This window comes from Agelaius phoeniceus, chromosome Z, assembly GCF_051311805.1.
Source record: "Agelaius phoeniceus isolate bAgePho1 chromosome Z, bAgePho1.hap1, whole genome shotgun sequence".
NCBI classification, from domain to species: Eukaryota; Metazoa; Chordata; class Aves; order Passeriformes; family Icteridae; genus Agelaius; species Agelaius phoeniceus.
In genome coordinates this window covers 49,702,906-49,722,199 of record NC_135303.1, presented here as the reverse complement: position 1 = coordinate 49,722,199, position 19,294 = coordinate 49,702,906, and the positions used below count along the sequence as shown (strand labels likewise).

The 19,294-nt window shown below is 36.1% G+C and overlaps 1 protein-coding gene across 5 annotated transcripts in view; it reads right to left on the bottom strand.

The window, feature by feature from the left end:
* HOOK3 (hook microtubule tethering protein 3) overlaps positions 1–19,294 on the bottom strand; it is an 86,064-nt gene that overhangs the window by 42,405 nt on the left and 24,365 nt on the right. For 4 of the 5 annotated variants that reach the window (XM_077172241.1, XM_054652586.2, XM_054652582.2 and 1 more), the window contains exons 4-6: positions 11,866–11,916; positions 8,776–8,908; positions 6,665–6,732 (exon numbers count right to left, since the gene is read on the bottom strand). In XM_077172241.1, the coding sequence (XP_077028356.1) occupies positions 6,665–6,732; positions 8,776–8,908; positions 11,866–11,916 (252 nt within the window). Of the gene's footprint in view, positions 1–6,664; positions 6,733–8,775; positions 8,909–11,865; positions 11,917–14,162; positions 14,259–19,294 lie in introns of all 5 variants that reach the window. The other variant, XM_054652587.2, reaches the window with a different exon arrangement.

Genomic DNA, 19,294 nt, shown 5'->3' with positions numbered 1-19,294 from the left:
AGAAACAAGAACAAGGAAAAAAACTTCATAATTTGTAATATGTAGAGTGCTACAAAAGAAAGAAACCTTACATTATCTCTTTTTCTTTTGACAATGCACATTCTTTGTCTATGATAAGCCTACAGAACATCCCACTAAAGATTTTACTGCAGTGGCATTGGAATGATAGTAGATATCAACACACCAAACAAGACCTGGCTTTAATTTTTCTCTGCTAGTGAGTGGCTTTTACATGTGTCCATTACCTGGATATTAACATCAATTAATTTATTTATTTCACTTAACTCCAGGACATATTTATTTCAACTACTACTGCAAAACAAAGGTGACAAAAATTCTGTCCTGGAGCTGCCTGTAATTTTCAACGTTAAAAAGTAATTCAGTAGAGTGCATTCCTGAATTCCAATTCCTTGTGTACTACTTCAGTGCAGGAATAGCTGATAGTGGTTTTGGCCTAGATTATTAAAGAAACCAAAGTAACAAAACAAAACAAAAAACAACCCCAGCCAAACCTTCAATGCAAACCCTCAAATTAGTCCTACAAAACTGACTGATGTACTGATCAAAATGAAGAAAAAAGCTGTTTTCTTATAGTAACCTAACAATCAGCTGCACCAGTTGGTAAAAGTGAAATCAAACCTAGCAAAAGTTGTAGCTCAGCAACCTCTTCCCACACAGATCAAGTAAACATAATAAAGTAATGTTCTTACTAAAAGTTGTAAGAAAAAAACAGGAACAGTCTTGCAAATGAGAAATACACTGTAGCTAATTCAAAAGGCATCATTACAGAATGGCACTGATGGTTTCTGCCCAAAAGCATAATGTTCTAAGAGCTCTCCAATGACGCGATTCATGAAAGTTACAATTAAAAGGCCCTATCCGTACCAAAATCAGGACAAGTTTTCTTCCCCGGAATCTCTTGTCTAGCCTGGTAACTCTCTCCAGAGACAGTACTTCCTTTATTCCTTCTAGAAATCAGTGCTTTTGCACTATTTTCCTTAGCAAGATTTTTTGGGATACACAGAGCCTTCACTTCTCAATCCTGTCTATTATGAAAAATCTGTTTGACATTTACATCATTCAAATCATACACTCACATTTCTCTCACTATCCCCATTTCCTTAACTAGGATTTAGCTGCATTATTTAGATTAATTTATCTCTCCTCAGCAGTCCTCCTCACACCTTGACAACATTTGCCAAATTTCTTCCATTTTCTTCTACATCTTTACAATGACAAACTACTCCATGAAGAAGCATTACATCAAGCCTGCACTCTGCAACAATAATTACAAAGTCCCTAGCCTCAGAGCTGTCCCCTGAAAAATGAAGTCTTGTCTTTTTCATTATCATATATAATGGCATTACAAACTTATCTTCAATTTAGGAGCCTATTTTCTAAGTTGATTATCATTTAAACAAAACCTCCCAATCCCTCCCTGCTTCTGTGATGTTCATGCACATTTTGAATACTGGATTTCACCAGCTTTTCCAGCTGACTAACAGGGATATCCCATATTAGCCAAATACTGAACTCCTCTCATTATTTTATATTCCATAATGCTGTTCACAAACATACTTTGGACTCGCACACATACAAATAAGTTCTGCCTGCAAAGTCAGCACTTTCCAACAGGCAGGTCTCATGCTGCATGCAGCCTGCAAGGGTGTACAACAACATGTCCCTAACAGCCACCACCCCTTTCTGGCCCTAACACAACTTCCTCTTTGAAAAACCAGCTCAACAGGCCTGTGCAAGACTTAGAGTAGACGGAATACAAGTGACCACACAACCCACTAGAGGCCACTGTGGTGTCACTGCTTTCTGGGACTTGCCATAAGGCAGGCCATGGCTAATAATATAATCCCTATTTTCTTCAACGAGTTTTCCCAAAACATCCTGTCCTTGAGAATCCTTAGCAAAAATGTCCAGAAAAGCAGTCATTATGTGGAGTAGGATTAGGTACTGGAGATATATATTCTGGGTGTACCATGAATGCACATTACAGGTGCGAATTTCACTCCATGAGGTACATAAAGAATGTGATGAGGAAAAGTGAATGAGGCACCAAGGGCAAAAGCCACAAATACATGTGCAGATGTATCTCACATGACTCAGTGCAATAGAAAGCACCTTGCAATTGGATGGTCTGTGGTATGTATAGTGGAAAAGCTAAAGACGAAATTTAAGGGATCATTTTTTGTCCAGTACCACAATCAGACAAAGAATGAGATCGTTAGATAACTCAAAAGGAACACAGGAATCCAACTTATCATCAGTTAACAATAAAACAACTGTATGAAGTGGAATGTAAAGGCAGAACTATCATGGCAAAGGAGTGCTTTCATCTTTTCCCTACACACCTCCCCACATACCGTAAATATGTAAATGGTTTATGCAAGAAAATGTCTTGACCATGCTCTGCTTCAAGATTCCTGTACACAACTTCTCCCCACTGAGAAGTAAAAGCTTTACCATAAATAGAACAGCTAATAGAGCACACAACTCCACTCACCTACCCAAACTCCTCTCTCTTTCAGATTTTTTGAAAATTTCAAGAAAACTTTTACTGAATGCAATGTTTTAAGATTTCATACAGATAGGCCAGCTTTCATACAGACAGGTATATCAACTTGAAACACATTACACCTTCCACCCACCTAACAAATGCAAGAGGCTCGCCTAATTTTCCCTATTCTTGACTTTGTTTCTGGTCAATCAGCATTCTCTGGTATTACTGAAATTTAGAGTTGCAAAATGCTCATTTAATCAGTTACCTGCTCAATAGAACATCAGCTTTTTCTGCATTATTTATTACTAATCTTACAATACTTTTAATAATTTTGAAAGCAAATTTCCATACTGTTTTCTTCTATATATTTCCTTCATTTAAAAGCTCAGTCAGAAAAAATTCACGAAAAGCTGATGTCATTTCAGAGCTTCACATGCAACCTGCAAGCATGATACTAGAGTACATGGTCTTGAGAGGTAATACTTTTGAGTTTAGAGGAGCAAACTTTATCTCACTTGTATTTCAAATCAGTCAAGAGAATAAAAACCAGGAGGAAGTGTCCTTCTTATTTTCCCTTCACATCTGTAAGTTTTATTCAGGACCAGACTACAAAAATAAAGGTTTACATCCACAATTTTGCAGCACTGGAACTGGCTTTCATTTCCAAATATATCATTTAGTGTAAATATAGTATAGTCACCTATTTTCACACATAACTTTAATGGAGGATGATGTGCAGATATTATAAAAAGGGAAGCATTAAAAATGTGCTTGCAAATTCAAGCTATTGCATTATGTCTCTACAGGAGAAAGAAAATCCTGCTTAAGAGCTTCCCAGAGTGAAATAAAGTAGCAACTAGCATTTGCAGTCTTGCTCTTTTTCTGGTTTATTTTGCATAGTGGTTAGTATGGATTTTAAATGGTGCAAATTACCTGCAACATGACAATTCTTACAGTTATTTGTGTAGTTTTATAAGAAGCAGCTGTCATTCCCTGTTAATCCTTTACATCTATATTTTTTCATGCTCAAAGCTTCGGTATAATATCTTATATAATACCTGTAAGTCTTCTAATCCTATATTATGAAAACCTTCACTTTTTAACTGCTTTCACTGTAAAATATGAACAAGCTGTGTTGTCATGGATACATGAAGATTAGGGAAAGGGTAGAACTATCACAAAACCTGCATGCATGAATAACATGAATTATGAAAGCTTTTTTTCCCCCCCACACATGATTTTGCAAACACAGTTGCTCTATTTAGTTGATGATTTTAAAATCCAAAACACTTTCTTTATCTGAAATGCTTTTTCTACAGTTAATAATACTGCATAAGCTCACTTAACTGTCCACAAAGCAATGTCAAAACCTAGCTTCTGTACTCACGTTCTTTTTCTTTCTTAGAACATCTTTATGTTAGTTTTTAAGAGTCATGGCTATGTTTGACACTGTATATCCTTTAAAGCAGCTGGACTTTCTTCTTCCTCCAGTTGATACCCAGTCTACCTCCAGTCTATCTGTTGATAGACCCAATAAAATACTTTTATATCATTTCCTAACTATTCAAAAAATAATTTTACTTCAGACAAGATAAATCTTTAAACAGCTAGGAAAAAATAGAGGAGGGAAAAACAGCACAAAACCAAAAAGTGGAAGTAACACCATTGGTGTTATCCTGAACAGTATGCACCTTTTCCTAATCCCCCCTTGCCAAGTTTTGACACTACTCTTGACACTATTCTGACTCTCAACTTGACCTGCTAAGTGATCAAATTTAGAGATGTTCTAAACAGCAAGGCAAACAATTTGTTTACTTATTACTACCTTCATCAATAATGAACTTGGCTACTCCAGGAAGAGACTTGGAAAAAATGACAGAAGGTGAAGGGAGAAAGGGAAATATATAATGGGCAAAATAATTTCTCTAAAAAATACTTTGGGCCTTTAAAAAATCTGAAAATAAAGAAATAAAAAACCCCTGTTATATTACACATAGGAATATATTCAGTCTTGTATTTTGTGCACAACTTGCATTTCGATATCTACATCTACAGATTAGCACCTCAGATTCTAAGCAGTGATAACACACAAGACCAAATTGACTACACTGAAAAACTAACAGAAAACTTGGTTTACTGTGCCTTGTGCAATACTTTGATGAGTAAAACGATTTATGATAACCCAAGAAGCATCAAAAAAATTTGTACGTGCTCAGCTGAAACAGAAAAATTAATTACATAATACATCAGTAAAGCCTAGAGAGATCTTCTGACATACCAAATTTTGAAGAGTACCCACAATGTCAAATGCTTTAAAATGTTTGGATTAGATGATATACCAACTTTTCAGCTATTCATATATAGCTAATTTCTTACATATTGCTTTTTCTAAGTCACTTGAATTCTAGGAGCTGCTATGAGTCTAAGAAATAGAAAAACCTCCTTACAAAATCCCATGAAGTCTCGCCCCTTTAAACTCTTCCTGTACCAATCTGTGCTGGCTATGATCTAACTCCTAGAATAACCTTCTCCATAATTTTGCCAGGCACTGAAGTGAGACAGACCTGTAACTTACAGCATTTTTCTTCTTTCTCTTCTTGAAAACTGGAATAATATTTGCTAGCTACCAGCTGACTGGGACCTCTCCAAACTCCAAGCCCATTGAAAAATAACAGAGAGAGGCCTTGCTCTCCAAGTACCTCAAAGTCTGAGACACTTTCTCACCTCTTCATTAAGCACTTGAAATTTGGTCCTGAAATGCCTTAGATTTCTAAGCTTGCAAAGTAGGATTAAAATCACTCAGAACTGTGTCAGTAGCTGCATACTAAAATTTTTGATTCACTGCATTTTAAAAATCTGTTCCAGAAGAACATACCCTTACCCTGTGATGACTTCCTACTTCTCCTCATCATGTCAGCAAAAGGGCACACACACTGAACAAGTTTACTCATTAAGCATTGAGAACTGTGGGCTGCTTCAATGGGCTATTTTATTAAATAATGGAGACTTCTATAAAAATTTAATAGATTTTCAACATAAAGAAGGAAGATAAAAGAAGTTTTTTCCATTTCAAGATGGTGCAGAAGACAGTGATGCTGCAATTTGGGTTTAATAAAAACACTAGAAAAACCCACCAGAATACTGTATATTACATTTACAAAACTTACAAAAAAGTAAAATACGCCAAACTCCAGCAAACTGGTGCTTGGCAGCACTGACTAGAAGATGATTTAGATAACAATTCTTTTGATGCTCATTTCCAAAGTCTTCTCGGTTGTGTTACAGCCAGCAGTCTGCACACAGACAACTGAATGTATGACTGCATGGATACAGCACTGGTGAAAGTGATGACTGGGGAGAGATTTCCTTGTAGGCTCACTGATATTTCTTTCTCTATTCAGACATTACAGAGATGACAAATTGCTCTAAAGCTCAATGTGGAATTGAGTTTCTCTTCTTCTGGTTCAGAAGAAATGGGATTACTAGTGGTTTCCTGCCTTCCCTAGCTAGTGGCCTGCAGTAAACATCTACAGACTGTTAGGCATTTCTATTATAAAGACTTCTTGTAAGTCACAGAGGGACTTCAGTGGCTAACACCGTGGTTTTAATTTACCACAGAAGAGCACATCTACAAAATGGACTGCAGTACACTCACTGACTTGTAAAAACATACCAGCCTATTATTATTCATATATGTTCATCTTACATATCATTACCAAAGTCATAACACTACAGCTGACAAAACAATACTAATAACCCAATTCTCTTTCTTTTCATCTGTCTAATAAATTAAAAAAAAAAAAAGTTTATGAAATTTTGACAAAATTCTACAGTAATTGGTTATCCACAGAAAATCAATCTAGTACACTTCAGGATTCACAGGGTGGGAAAAGAAAAGGAAAGGGAACCCAGTATCAAAAATATCTAGAAGTTTCAGTCTTCTAGATTTAAAGAAAAGTGGGACATTCAACCAGAATTCTTTGACATAAAGCAAGATTTTCCTAAGGAAAAATAAGAAATTTTTCACTGTTAAAAGGCAAAATCTATGCCCTTTATTTTCTTTACTTTCAACTAAGTTTTTCCTAAGTGGGAAAAAGCATACTACTGTAAAATAAGACTGAACTTTCACACACTGTGGGCATCCCAGCATACCTCCTGAATGGCTGTCATGACAACATGTTGAACTGATTCTTCCATCATCATTATGGTCTGGATGTACTCTGAAAATAAAAGCAGTCTGAAATGTCAATGTTGAAACTCAACTCATAGAAGGTAAGATCAGAAGCTGCATCCTTCCTACAAAATGACTAGATGCCATGGATGATACTGAAATGTATAAGCACCAGTCAAGTTCCACTCCAACAAATTCAACAAGATTTTATCACAAGCCTGTTCAGATACAAATCCAGGCTTATTTGAACTCTACAACAATAAAAAAAGTACATGATTACCTTTTTTCCTCCCCTGGCATCTCACACTTCTGAAATAACTACTTTTATCCTTTTCTCACTTTGTTCCCAAACTGTTCAGGCTCTTGAAGTACATGATCCATGCATAGGTTGTCCTTTTCTGTAAGTGTAACAGTAACAACTTGCCTTCCTACAGCATCCTCATTTTAAAGCATTTTCATGTTCATTTTTGGTGTCTGTTCTTATTTCTCTAGTACATCACAAATTAAGTCCCCTCCACTTTTTAAGTTCTCAGCTCTGTGTACATGTGAGCTACGCAAGAAGTACCTTGTAAGATGATACAGTAACCAGAAGAACAAATTCTGACATTTAGACTAGCTCAAGGAGTAAATGACTTGCCCAGTATAATACAGTTTCTAGTCAAACATCATCTCCTTTATTCTTTTAATGATGCGATTAAGAGAAAGACACTGGGGATAAAGTCACCTTCAACTGGGTAATTTGCTCACACTGAATTTGCTCAAAGTACAGATTGTTCTGGTATTTCAAATCTGCATTTTTAATGCCCAGACTGAAAGAGTTAAGGGGACACAAGATCAAGATATGCTTGCCACTTGAAAATGAAAAATAGTCACCAAAAGGAAGGTAATTTTATATAAAACAGAGATGACAGGAGGTTTAATAAACCAGAGTTATTTATGCACTTGTGGAAGAACACTACTCCTATTTTGATTAATAGGAGACAACCTCCTGGTTAAGAGAACAGAAGTAATTTCACAAGGAGAAACTAAAGTGATTTAGTCACCTACGACAACTGACAAAGGGAAACTAGCTGTAAAGGTAAGATGCACCAAGCGTGGGGAAGACAACAGGCCTAAAATCCTGGCAGCCATCAAACACAAAATGAGCTATAACTGTCCACAATTACAGTAAAAAAGCCTTATTTTCCAACACATGACTATGTTTCCTGTTTAAAGTATTTAGAATAAATGTTTGCATTTGCCATTACATTACCTTCATCTGGCTTGAATGAAGTGTAATTTAAGGTAACTTGGTAACAATCTACAGCCTACACCTAAGGCAAGTTTAGAACATGAGATGTAGCACACTTTAACAAACATCTCCATTGTTCATCACATCCTCTGTGGCACCCTCAAGAAAGATGAATAGGTCTCTACTGTATTTGTGCAAGTCTGAATTACAGTCAGTGCCACTTGGGTAGAGAGAGAGAAGTCTCCTTCAGGGACTGCTAAAGTGGGATTCAATTGTCTGGCAATTGGCCTGAAGTGACTTTTTGGATGACCTTATTGTGCTCCATCTTAAGCTGTTGCCCAAAAGGGCATGGTTGCCAGCATTACTTGTTCCTATTTGCAAACCCCATAGACACATCTTAGAAACTACAGAAAACCAGTTCACACCAGACATTTAATCAGACCAAGCACCAGTAATACTGATGGCTTTTGGCCATGTAATAAAATAATGCCTGGAATGCATCTCTGCAATCAATAGTTATGTTGAATAATGCAATAATCACATTTTTCCATTCTTGACTATCCTGATCTACCTCATAAATGGTTAAAAGGTGTACCCAAGAATTTTTTTTCTTTGTAGACTGATTTTTCAACTTAGCAAACCAAAACTGAAAATATGTATCTTGGAAGTAAATTCAATTCCAGTCTGAGTCTCCAAAAGCAGTGAAGCTTACACCAAAAAACAGTCACTATCTGTACAACAAAAAAAGTCATCATTATTATTTAAAAAAAGAAACTGTTTCTGACAGAAACCCAAGAAATATAATTTTTCTCCTTAATAGTTGCACAATAACCAAGAAAACATGTTTCCAAAATGTATTACCTTGCTTCTGTTCACAATTCACAGCACATCCCAAAATAAGTTGAAGCATTCTCCCAAGCTCCGCAGCATCAGCATGTTCTCCAATCAGGTTAACATCAGGAAGGGTGAAGTCATTTATCTGTTGCCCTAGAATCTGCACAAAGACAAGGTACATACATGGCTGTATCGCTGCACATATACAAATCAATTTATTTCATAGGAAGATGATTCATAATCAACAACAGCAATTCATTCTTACTTTACTGTAGTTTTGAATACACCTTCAAAACAAACCAAATTGCTTAACATAACATCTCACTATAAAATTATACTGTTTGATACAAACAACATTTGGGAAAACATAAACATGACTGTCTCAACTCACAAGCAACTACTAGATAAACACTTAGCAGGATTCTTTATTAAAGGATTAGATGTTGAAACATTAAATGTTTCACCTATACAATACATATATCTAACACTAACAGGAGACAAATACAAGATAGCAAAAAACTCAGATCACTAGACCTCACACTTCTAGTAAATTTAAGGATATCTGGCAAGTCGTACAGCTAAGAAAGCTGCTCCATGGAAGAGAATCTGAGGTAGTAGTACAATGATATGTAATTAAACAGCCCACATGCAGAAAGAAAGAAAAAATCCTGCAAAACAAAAGCCCGTGTGACTCGCTATTAGTGTTATCTGATTTATCATTAAAGATCATTATGGATTAATGATTGGCAGTAGAAGGAACTAGACTATTCTGCTAAATTGCTCTTTACTGAACAGAGGGTTGAAAATGTGAATATGAAATTTGGAATTAAACACATCACTGACACATTAATTGCAGATAAAAAGAAACTGTAACTTCTTAAAGAGGGTGCAATAAGGAAACAATGACTATATAGAGGGAATCAGTCATGTGTTTGCTGCATGCTCTTTTTTTGTGCAATACCCAAGAAAAACAGAAATCAGGTTAAGGCACTTATAAAAAACATAGCACACAAGAGGAATACAAAAAAATAAGCTATTGTAAAGTTTAGTAGTGTTGGGTTTTGTTGAAGTGTTGCGGTTTTTTTCTGATTATGTACAGTTTGTTTTGTGTTGTGGAACAGTAGAATTTTTAAGCAGTTTTCTCAAAGAATTAACACTACTAAAAATCTCCGCATGCTTTAAAGGACACAGATTCACTCTTGTTGGAAAAGACTTTCTTTAGGTCAAAAGAATTCTGTCAATACATCAATCACAATGGAAAATGTTACCACCATACACAGACTGCATTAACAGAAAATACAATGTGTTTTGATTCTGGTATGCATTTATATATTGATCTCTAGTTCCTGAATTTCTTTCAAATGCAATGCTGGGTTTAAGTTAACAACACTACAGTGACTTCACAGTCACTGACAACAGAACTCCTGTTGAGGAAAGCTGAAGGGAACAGGTAAATTGGCAAGCACTAGGAAGAAGCCAAGGATGTGAAGGTGTGAACAAAGTTTGAAATAAAAAAGAGAAAAAAAATAATTTAAAGAAAAAGAACCAAAAATATCCATCAAAAGCCCCGAAAGAAATATGAAAATGAAGGATAGACCCTATAATAACTATCTTGAGATGAAAAAGAGCATTTAACCCATTTTCAAAAGACAAAAGATTTATACATTTACAAAAAAAATTAAAAGTTGTAGTTCCAGAGCAGCAGAGGCTTGAAGCAAGATTAACTGAGCCAGAACAAAGCACGAAAGCTACAGTCAGTTACTCAGGCTTCTTGTCCTTCTATACTTTAAGTGACAATGACCGCAAATGTAGCAGTTTGACTGACTATTCTTCTGAATGCAATAAAAATTTCTGAATTTTTGAGGGTGAACAGTATTAGTATTATACACATTTTTCAAATGCTTTTAACTACATCAGGTAAAATGCATATACATATCTATATTTTTGTAGTGGGGGAGGGAATAATGTTGAGGAAAACATAAGCAGAATTCATTAGTAGAATCCAGATTACCCCTACTATCAGCTCCAGCATTGCCTCAGCAGGAAAAATATCAACCTAAACCAAAATCCAGTGAGATTTATAAACATGCACTACTTTACAGAAATTAATCAGCTTGAATCCGCTCAGAACTTGCCTAATAGTAAAGTTTTGACACCAGACACTTGATCATCATACATACTAATCAACCAAAAAGAAGCTTGCATCACTTTGTCTTAGTAATAATAATTTTCCATAACAAAAACCTGATCTGTTTCTTTTTAGTATTCCCAGTCATGACCAGCTTGCTTAATAATCACTTTTCAACATTTATTTAAACATGGATACCTAATCATTTACTGAAGACAACCTCCTAAGACTTAAATTTTTCTTTCTTGAAGTACTTAAATTTATTAACTTAAATTTATTTTCTTGAAGTACATCAAGTTATTAACAAATAACCTAATCTCTGTAGTATTTATGAGAAGACAGTATTTTGAAACAAGCAATGTCTAGAACATGCATATTATGGACTTTTTGCTGCCACCTGTACGGATCAATTTGTCTCAAACATCACTGAAAGCATATTTCAGCTGAAGATTCACCACTGAAAGAAAAAAATATTGTCTCCTCTGGAGTAATTAAGTGCTGAGTTTGCTCAAAATAAGAGAGAAGGACAAAGACTGAGTCCAGTACACCTGAATTAAAATATTTAATTAAAATCTTAATGTAAGGAGAGGCTAGAAATGCTCTTCCTTCACTCTCCTCAAGAGAAAAATAAGGAAAAGAGCAGACTTCAGCTGCAGAGAAGGAAGGAAAAAAACATCAGACTCAGGTACATTAAAGTACATCAGACACAAAGTCCATCATCAGAACATAGTCAGTAAAGCCATGTATTCTTCACATGAAAAAATTTGCATATCAGGCTTCACTGGTACTCCCGAGTATTCAATAAAGTAGGTGAGAAGGTTTAAAGAAGGCCAAGACTAGGGAACAGGCCATGAATCACTATATATGCCAAAAGGCTTGCAAGAAAACATCAGAACTTAACTTGCAGAAAACAATTTATCTTCCACAGGTTAACTAAAATACATAATTCAAAAGGCAAGCAGATGAAGATTAGTTCAAATGGTTCTTACCTCATGGTTGTAATCCAGTATTCCTTTTAAAATTTTCTTCAGGTTGCTTACCTATTTGACAAGAAAGAGGAAATACAATAAATACAGGGAGTATTTTTACAGAGAAATGATCATAAAGTGGGCAATCACGGAAGAATCACACAAAAGAAGGATATAATTACATCAATTTATGCACAGTTAAATTTAGAATCATGAAAGTTATGCAAGAGGCCCTTATTGACCAGACTTCCAGATGTGATTACAAATCTTTATGAATTCAAAGAATTTATTTAAATTTATGAAAAATATAACATTGTCTTGGATAGGCTTTATATCAGATCCTATGGCATGAATGTTTTTATATACTCATTTATCTTAGGATTATCTTTACATCCAGAAGATGTAAAGATAGAGAATAATGTTTCCCTCCTTTCTTCTCTTGAAGTATCCTAGTAATCTACTTTCTGCAGAGATAAACCTCTTCTTTCAAACCAAAACCAGCTACTGCTCAATATCATCCTTTATTCTCAACCCATAAGTTCAATTTGTTGTTCTTATCATTAATTATTCCTCTTAGCTCTTTTATTTTTGTTCTTGTCAGTCTCTGTCCCTCCTCCCAGTTTTTACAAATGACTGTCTGCCTTAAAGTATCTGGCAAAATTTACATTTCTCCAAGATGACTTCACTGCTATACAAAGGTAGCTTCTGTTCACTCGCATAACCAATGGCATCAGTTAAGTACCTCCTGCTCTACAGAATGGGTGTCACATTCCTCTAGTACTGTGTATTGCCCCCTTTCCAGCAAAAATCCATTTGCATCAAGTCTCTGGAAATAGTGTATTTAAAATTACAAAAATGCCCGTGGGTCTCACAGCTGAAATTCAGAGAAAAAATAAGGAATCTTTGCTGAAAGTAACTGCTAGAGACTATCAAAAATTACTGTTCAAGTATTTAGGAAATTTAGATAATAGAAGCAGTACACTGTTTCCTGGGACAGAGAAGAGGCTGAGGGAGCTGGGGTTGTTTAGCCTGGAGAAAAGGAGGCTCAGGGGTGACCTTATTACTCTATACAACTCCCTGAAGGGAGGCTGTAGCCAGGTGGGGGTCAGCCTCTTCTCCCAAGTAAAAAGAGATGGGACAAGAGGAAAAGGCTTCAAGTTTTGCCAGGAAGTGTTTTTTGCCAGGAAGAGTATCAGGAAACATCTCTTTATCAGAAAGGGTTATCAAGCATTGTAACAGACTACCCAGGACATGACTGAGTCACCATCCTTGTGGTGTGCAAAGAGCTGTGTAGATGTGGTACACTGGGACATTACTTATTGGTGGACTTGGCAGTTTATGGTTGGATTCTGTGATCTTAAGGATCTTTACCAACCTCAATGATTGTATGACTGAAGTTTAAACAGAATCTGCAAAGACTAAAACTGATATAAACAGGATTCACAAAGTTCTCTCACTGACAGCAGCAGTCACAGCAGCAAACTGTGGAACTGCAATGAAGGGAGAGCAAAACCTCTCAAGTTTTAATTGCCTTTGAAGCCCACCATAAATTTTATATTCTTGACTGCATTCCAGAAATATCCAGTTAGGAGACTCTGTCCACTGACAGAAATTATTTACCTTTCAAACGACCTGATGGCTGTTAAGAAACATGATACTGAAATTCAGGGACAAACACAACACTTCAATATGGTCTACAAACAAAATGAGGTGATGAAAGTAAATTCTAGAATCAAAAAAGAAACAGGATATACACACGAGAAGATTTTTTGCCAAGAAAACCAAAATGATAACAATCTGACTACCTGACTCCTATTAATCTACTCTCTTTTGGAAAGAAGTGCCAGAAGTTGATTCCTTATTAAGATACAGGAACATTCTGTCTGAATAATCACTGAATTTTAAGTTATACAAGAAACAAAAACTCATTTGGACCTGAAAAGTGACACATCAAATACCTTGACAACCTAGAACAAGAACTGGAGATGCTACATTATAGCATGTATATGAGAACATTTATTGTCACTCCCAAAATGGCGTAACAGGCAGTTTACACCTTCTACACCAAAGCACATACTTTTCCTGTACTATTACACACAACATGGTTCTGTAAGAGCTGCAACTATTTCCTAGGTGTCAGCAACCAAGACCACCACTCAAAGGCAATGCATAATCATAACTGAAGTCTGCAACAGATTTAAGAATTTAAAGAAATTAAGAAATTTTACTTTTATATCAAATAATCACAAAGAATACTGCATTGATTGGAATATTATTTTCAAACTTGATTAACTAAAATCTTCTGGTTTATAATTTACCTGAGTCTGCTGCAGAAAGAGCCACGGAAACGCAAGGGCCATGTTGCAGAATTTAAGTCCAGTTTACCGATGAGAACATTTGTGAGGAACCTTGAACTTGAACATAATCCCAAAAAATTGAGAAACCAAATGGAAACCTGTGAAATACTTCTTTCCCCCTCTCCTTGTAAGCATTTTTGAATTAAAATTCCTTAAACACAAAGAGCCACCTTCCTCTATGTAACTTTCATAGTGCTTGGAGTTGAGATACTGAAACAAAGTCAATATTGATCAAAATTCATCATGAAAAAAAGCTTATAGGGCAGAATCCTTGAAACAAGAGAACAGCACATAAACTGAAAGAAATCTTTGCCATCCTATTTCACCCCACTGTAAATCAACAGTACCAGGGTAGCTTGCTTTTAAGAATTAACTGTACCATCTTTGTATTTGGCTCACAATCAGACAATTGTGAGGTTAAAGCAGCTTCTTTATAGACTTCTTTTAAGACTAAGACTGACTTAACCATGATCTTCAGTATTACTCAGACAGCTCTCAATTTTTTTCTAACTTGCTTGCAGTCAATAAACTTAGATGGTTTTACTGCCCCTGGCAGAGAGAGGATCATCACAGGGAAACTACCACTAATACTTTGTACTTGGAAATTGAACTGAGTAGTTCCAGCAACATTTATGATGTCCAAGCATATGAAACGAAGACCTCAAGCAGCTAAATGAAAACCAACAATAGCCTAAGAAAGTGTTAAAAGAAAATCAATTAGATCAGAATTCTAAGTCACAGAAGTGACAGTTGTTCAGAATTACTTTTCACTTTCTTAAGCACATAGGAAAACCTAACTGTAGTTAACAATGACCATTAAATTACATAATGTCAGACCACAACAGGCAGAATTGCCAATACAGATTATGACTATAAAGTATTAAACCATTGTTCAGATGTCAGCCCATGACCACATGGGAAGCCTATTTGCTTGCATCAGCAACCTGAGTTCTTGCTTTTCCATAAAAATATACATGCTACCCTCCCAACACCTTTAACATTCATTCCCTGCAGCCATACTTCTGCTGGAAAAGATGTGAAGTTTACAGGGGTAAAAAAAGTGACAACTATGCTTTATTTCACCTAGAAATTTGTTGCTTTGTTTCACCTCAGAAATCTGTTGCATCTAATTCACAATAGATGGATCAATAAGTATTTCTAGACAAACCTCTATCCATTTTCCATCTCTTTACCATCTGAGAATATTGATGAAACCTCAATATTCTCAGTCTTTTGAACACCTAAATTTCACTAATACCCACACCAGAGCTGTGTAGGTGTTCCCTACGTTAAAATATCATTACCCTCCCTGCTAGCAGCCAGCTTGGCTTAGTATAGCACCACATGTGCTCAGTATGACACTGACCATTATGACACAGCATTAACTTGATAAACTGACTGGTATGAAAGCAGAGATCATGTGATCTGCCAACACCATAAGACTTAATGGTTGCTTGGTTTTTCTCCTGTTTTTCTTTTATTCTCACTTGTCATATAAAATCTTTAATTAATTACAACTTGCTTACTGTTTCCAATCTCAGGTTTATAAGAGCAGTCTGTCTAGATTTCTCTCTCTACTAACATAGTTGAGTAACAAAGGGAAAGGTCAGTGACGTGGGCAATAAAAAATGCCCTTAAGCTTGTGATTGTTGACAAAAAGAGAGCAACAATGGGTTATCTAACTTCCTGTTTTTTCCCCAACATTATGGTAGCCAGTCTCCACTTTTGCATTCCCCTTATATCACATGTATGACTGAAACCCTGTTTGTGCTGGAGGCTCTGTGTAAATTGGCTTTTCTTTTTTTAATTTCAAATCTTGAATAACCTCTGGAAACGATGCTAGCACACACTTTCAAGTGGTTTGGGAATTCCTAACCAATAAGCTTTGGATATCTCATTATGGTACATTTTTATCCATTTGCAGTTAACAGGTGGGGTGGGGGATAAGTAGGTGTGCAGGGGGCACGTGGGGCTGTGTGTGTGCACACACCAAGAAGGAGAGGGAGCACCTGCATTCACTGTTTGTACCCCTCTCACAGGCATATGGTTTTTGAGTTAAACTGCTTTTTGCAGCAATGTCTCTCATCATTGATGAGAGGTGTAACCCAGAGAAAGACTAGGTAGTGAAGGTTCACAAGACTAACACAGCTTGCTACTATAAACACTAATAAAACTGTACTTCAAATTGATGCTGTCTGAATGCCAAAATGAAAAGTTCAGAAGAAAATCAAACTGAACAATATGTTTCCTTTCCTTCCTAAGCTTTCCACACTGAATGAAAAAGGATAGGAAGGAAAGGGGGACTTTTATGCCATCCCTCAAAGAGCCAACAGTTTATTCTGTAATTGCCCAAAACTGATGTACATGAATAAATCAGTAATTTTTTTCTTGATTAGGGAATTTTATCCCTGAAAAATTTTGGCAATCAAATTATTTTCTAAGCTGCTTTTCATTTTCAGTATAGGTTTTATGTTCCAGATGTCATCTTCCTCAGCCATGAAATACTATGTTGTACACAATTTTAATCTGAACTACATAGAAGTGTTCACTGTACATGAGGAAATAGTTAATGGCTTTGCTTTTTTATTTTTGTAAACCAGCATAAAATTGCAAAGGCAGCAGTGAAAAATCTTTTTGTTGCCCAAGGGAAAACACAAACTACTGTGTATATTGATGTATGCTATGAGCATGAAATTTTAACTCTGAAGAAATAACATTTCTCTATTAAATACAGTAGACAAAGATATGGTTAACTCTAAGAACCATAATGCTTGCTGAATGGTTTCTATTTTGTAAGCTCCCCAAGTTTTAGCATTTGCCTTTTTCCCTCCCGTGCACTGCTCAATTTCTCAAGTCTGGCAACTTGCCCTGTAACCAAGAATTTAAAAACATCCCTGTGGTTTTGTTTAAATGGTATAGCAACAGCAAAAACATTGCAGTTATCAGAAAGCAAAACACTAAAAAAACCAAACTAACCAAACCCATGCATCTCCCTCCTGCCCCCTCCCAAAAAAAAATCTCAGCCTTATGTTCTTGTTTCTTCTCCAAAGAGGACAACACACAATTCAAAATTAACAATCACATCACTCATTACCTTCTCCCTTGTTCTCAGGTAACAAGTAACAGGACAAGAAGAAACTGTCTCAAGTGGCATCAGGTAAGTTTTAGGTAAATGTTAGGTAAAAGATTTTCACAGAAAGTGTTGTAGAGCATTGGAAAAGACTGCCTAGCAAAATAATAGTCATTGCCCATGGAAGTGTTAAAAAAATGTGCAGATATGACACTTGGTGACATAATGGGTTGCGGTGAACACAGTGGTGGTGCTAGATTGATAGCTGGACTCAATCTTAAAGGTGTTTCCCAAACTTAACAACTCTATGATTCTATCATTTTCTGAGTACTTCCATGAACAGTGGTTAGGCGGGCTGTACAAGACCTACACTAATCTCTACCAGCCCCCACTGCTTCACAAAACTTCCTACGCATTACATTTATATTGTCTTTCTGTATTTCCCCTACTAGACCAGCTCCTTTACGTGGTTCACGATACCAAGAGTTTGTACAAGTGGTGACTGTTACACCAGATGGTTCTGATAGCATCAGAGACAATGAGCGACCATGTTTAGCAACAAGAAAATAATGTAGTTCATTACCACAACACACGAGATAATTCAATTATCACTTCTCATGGCACTTCTTAAAGTACAAAGGGAAAGCTATACTCTAGAGTCATGCAACTATAATGCCCACATCTTAAATCCAGTAATGAATATATTTCTAAAAGAAGGTTCTAGTGAGGTAGGGGTCAGTCTCTTCTCCCAGTAAGGAAGGGACAGGACAAGAGGAAATGGCCCATGGGGAGTTAAAATTGGGTATTATGAAAAATTTCTTCACCAAAGGCATTGTCAAGCATTGGAAAAGGTTGCCCAGGGAAGTAGCTGAGTTACTATCCCTGAAGGCATTTAAAAGAAGAGTAAATGTGGAGCTTAGCACATGGTTTAGTGTGGACCTGGTAGAGTTAACTTGATCTTAAGTCTTTTCCAAGCTGAACAATTCTATTAATAGAAATGCACAGATTGAAGTGTTCCTACAAGCCAGACTTTAAATGAAGGACTGGATGATAGACATTTGGAAAACTAGACTACCAATAATGTTTACTCACATATAAAGAACAGTTGGCAAGGTATAAGATTACTTCCAGATTAAAAAACAAGAGTTAAAGTATCACACATGTGCCTTTTAGAATCTTCATGAAAAGGGAAGTGGTCTATAAAAATGTATACAAAAAGCTGAATTATATGTATTTCTTAAACAAAACAAAAAAATCAGTCTTTAGTTCTTCTTTACATGGACACTTGAAAAACAAGATGGAATGACATCAGCAACAAACTGAAATTTGACCTGATGCTTTGCCAACCTAAGTCACATAAGGAAGTTACTAGATTGCTCAGGTGTTTTTTTCTTTTTCACACCTGCTAAGCTTTTACATCTGCCAAATTAGTGCAAGACATAAAAATAAAATATTTATTCTTCAAACTCCATATGATAGTTATAGAAGCTGCTGCTCCACATTCAATCAGCTGAAATGCTACTATAACCAACAGTTCTCAGTTTGTTATCCTCCACATTTAACAGCCAAGATTTCAATATTCCTTTGGGGAAAACCCCAAAAAATATTTTTCAGAAAAGTAAGACCTTGTATCTAGCTGTTCACTTGCAATTCCATACAATTTTTTGAGAAGTTAATTTATATTAAGTGCTCTACATTCAGCAGATGCCAAAGGAGTCCTAAATGTTTTTTAGGGATGATGTCTCTTATTCAGCAGTCACTCAATATAGCCTCATCAATGTACCCTCACTTTTTGCTGGCAGCCTTAGTAGACAAAACACTCTAAAACATTCCAGACTTCACACAGCTGGTCAGACAGCAGAAACTATGCTGATACATGTTTCCTGGCCAAGTCAAGACATAAACAGCAGTGGTGTGCTCCATCTTTGTCTCAGGCAGCATTCTGTCTCTGAGTGTCCCTGCAATTCAGGAAGTGATGTAGAGAAGCCTGGAAGTACTAAAGCATTTCACAGTTTTAGTCCTT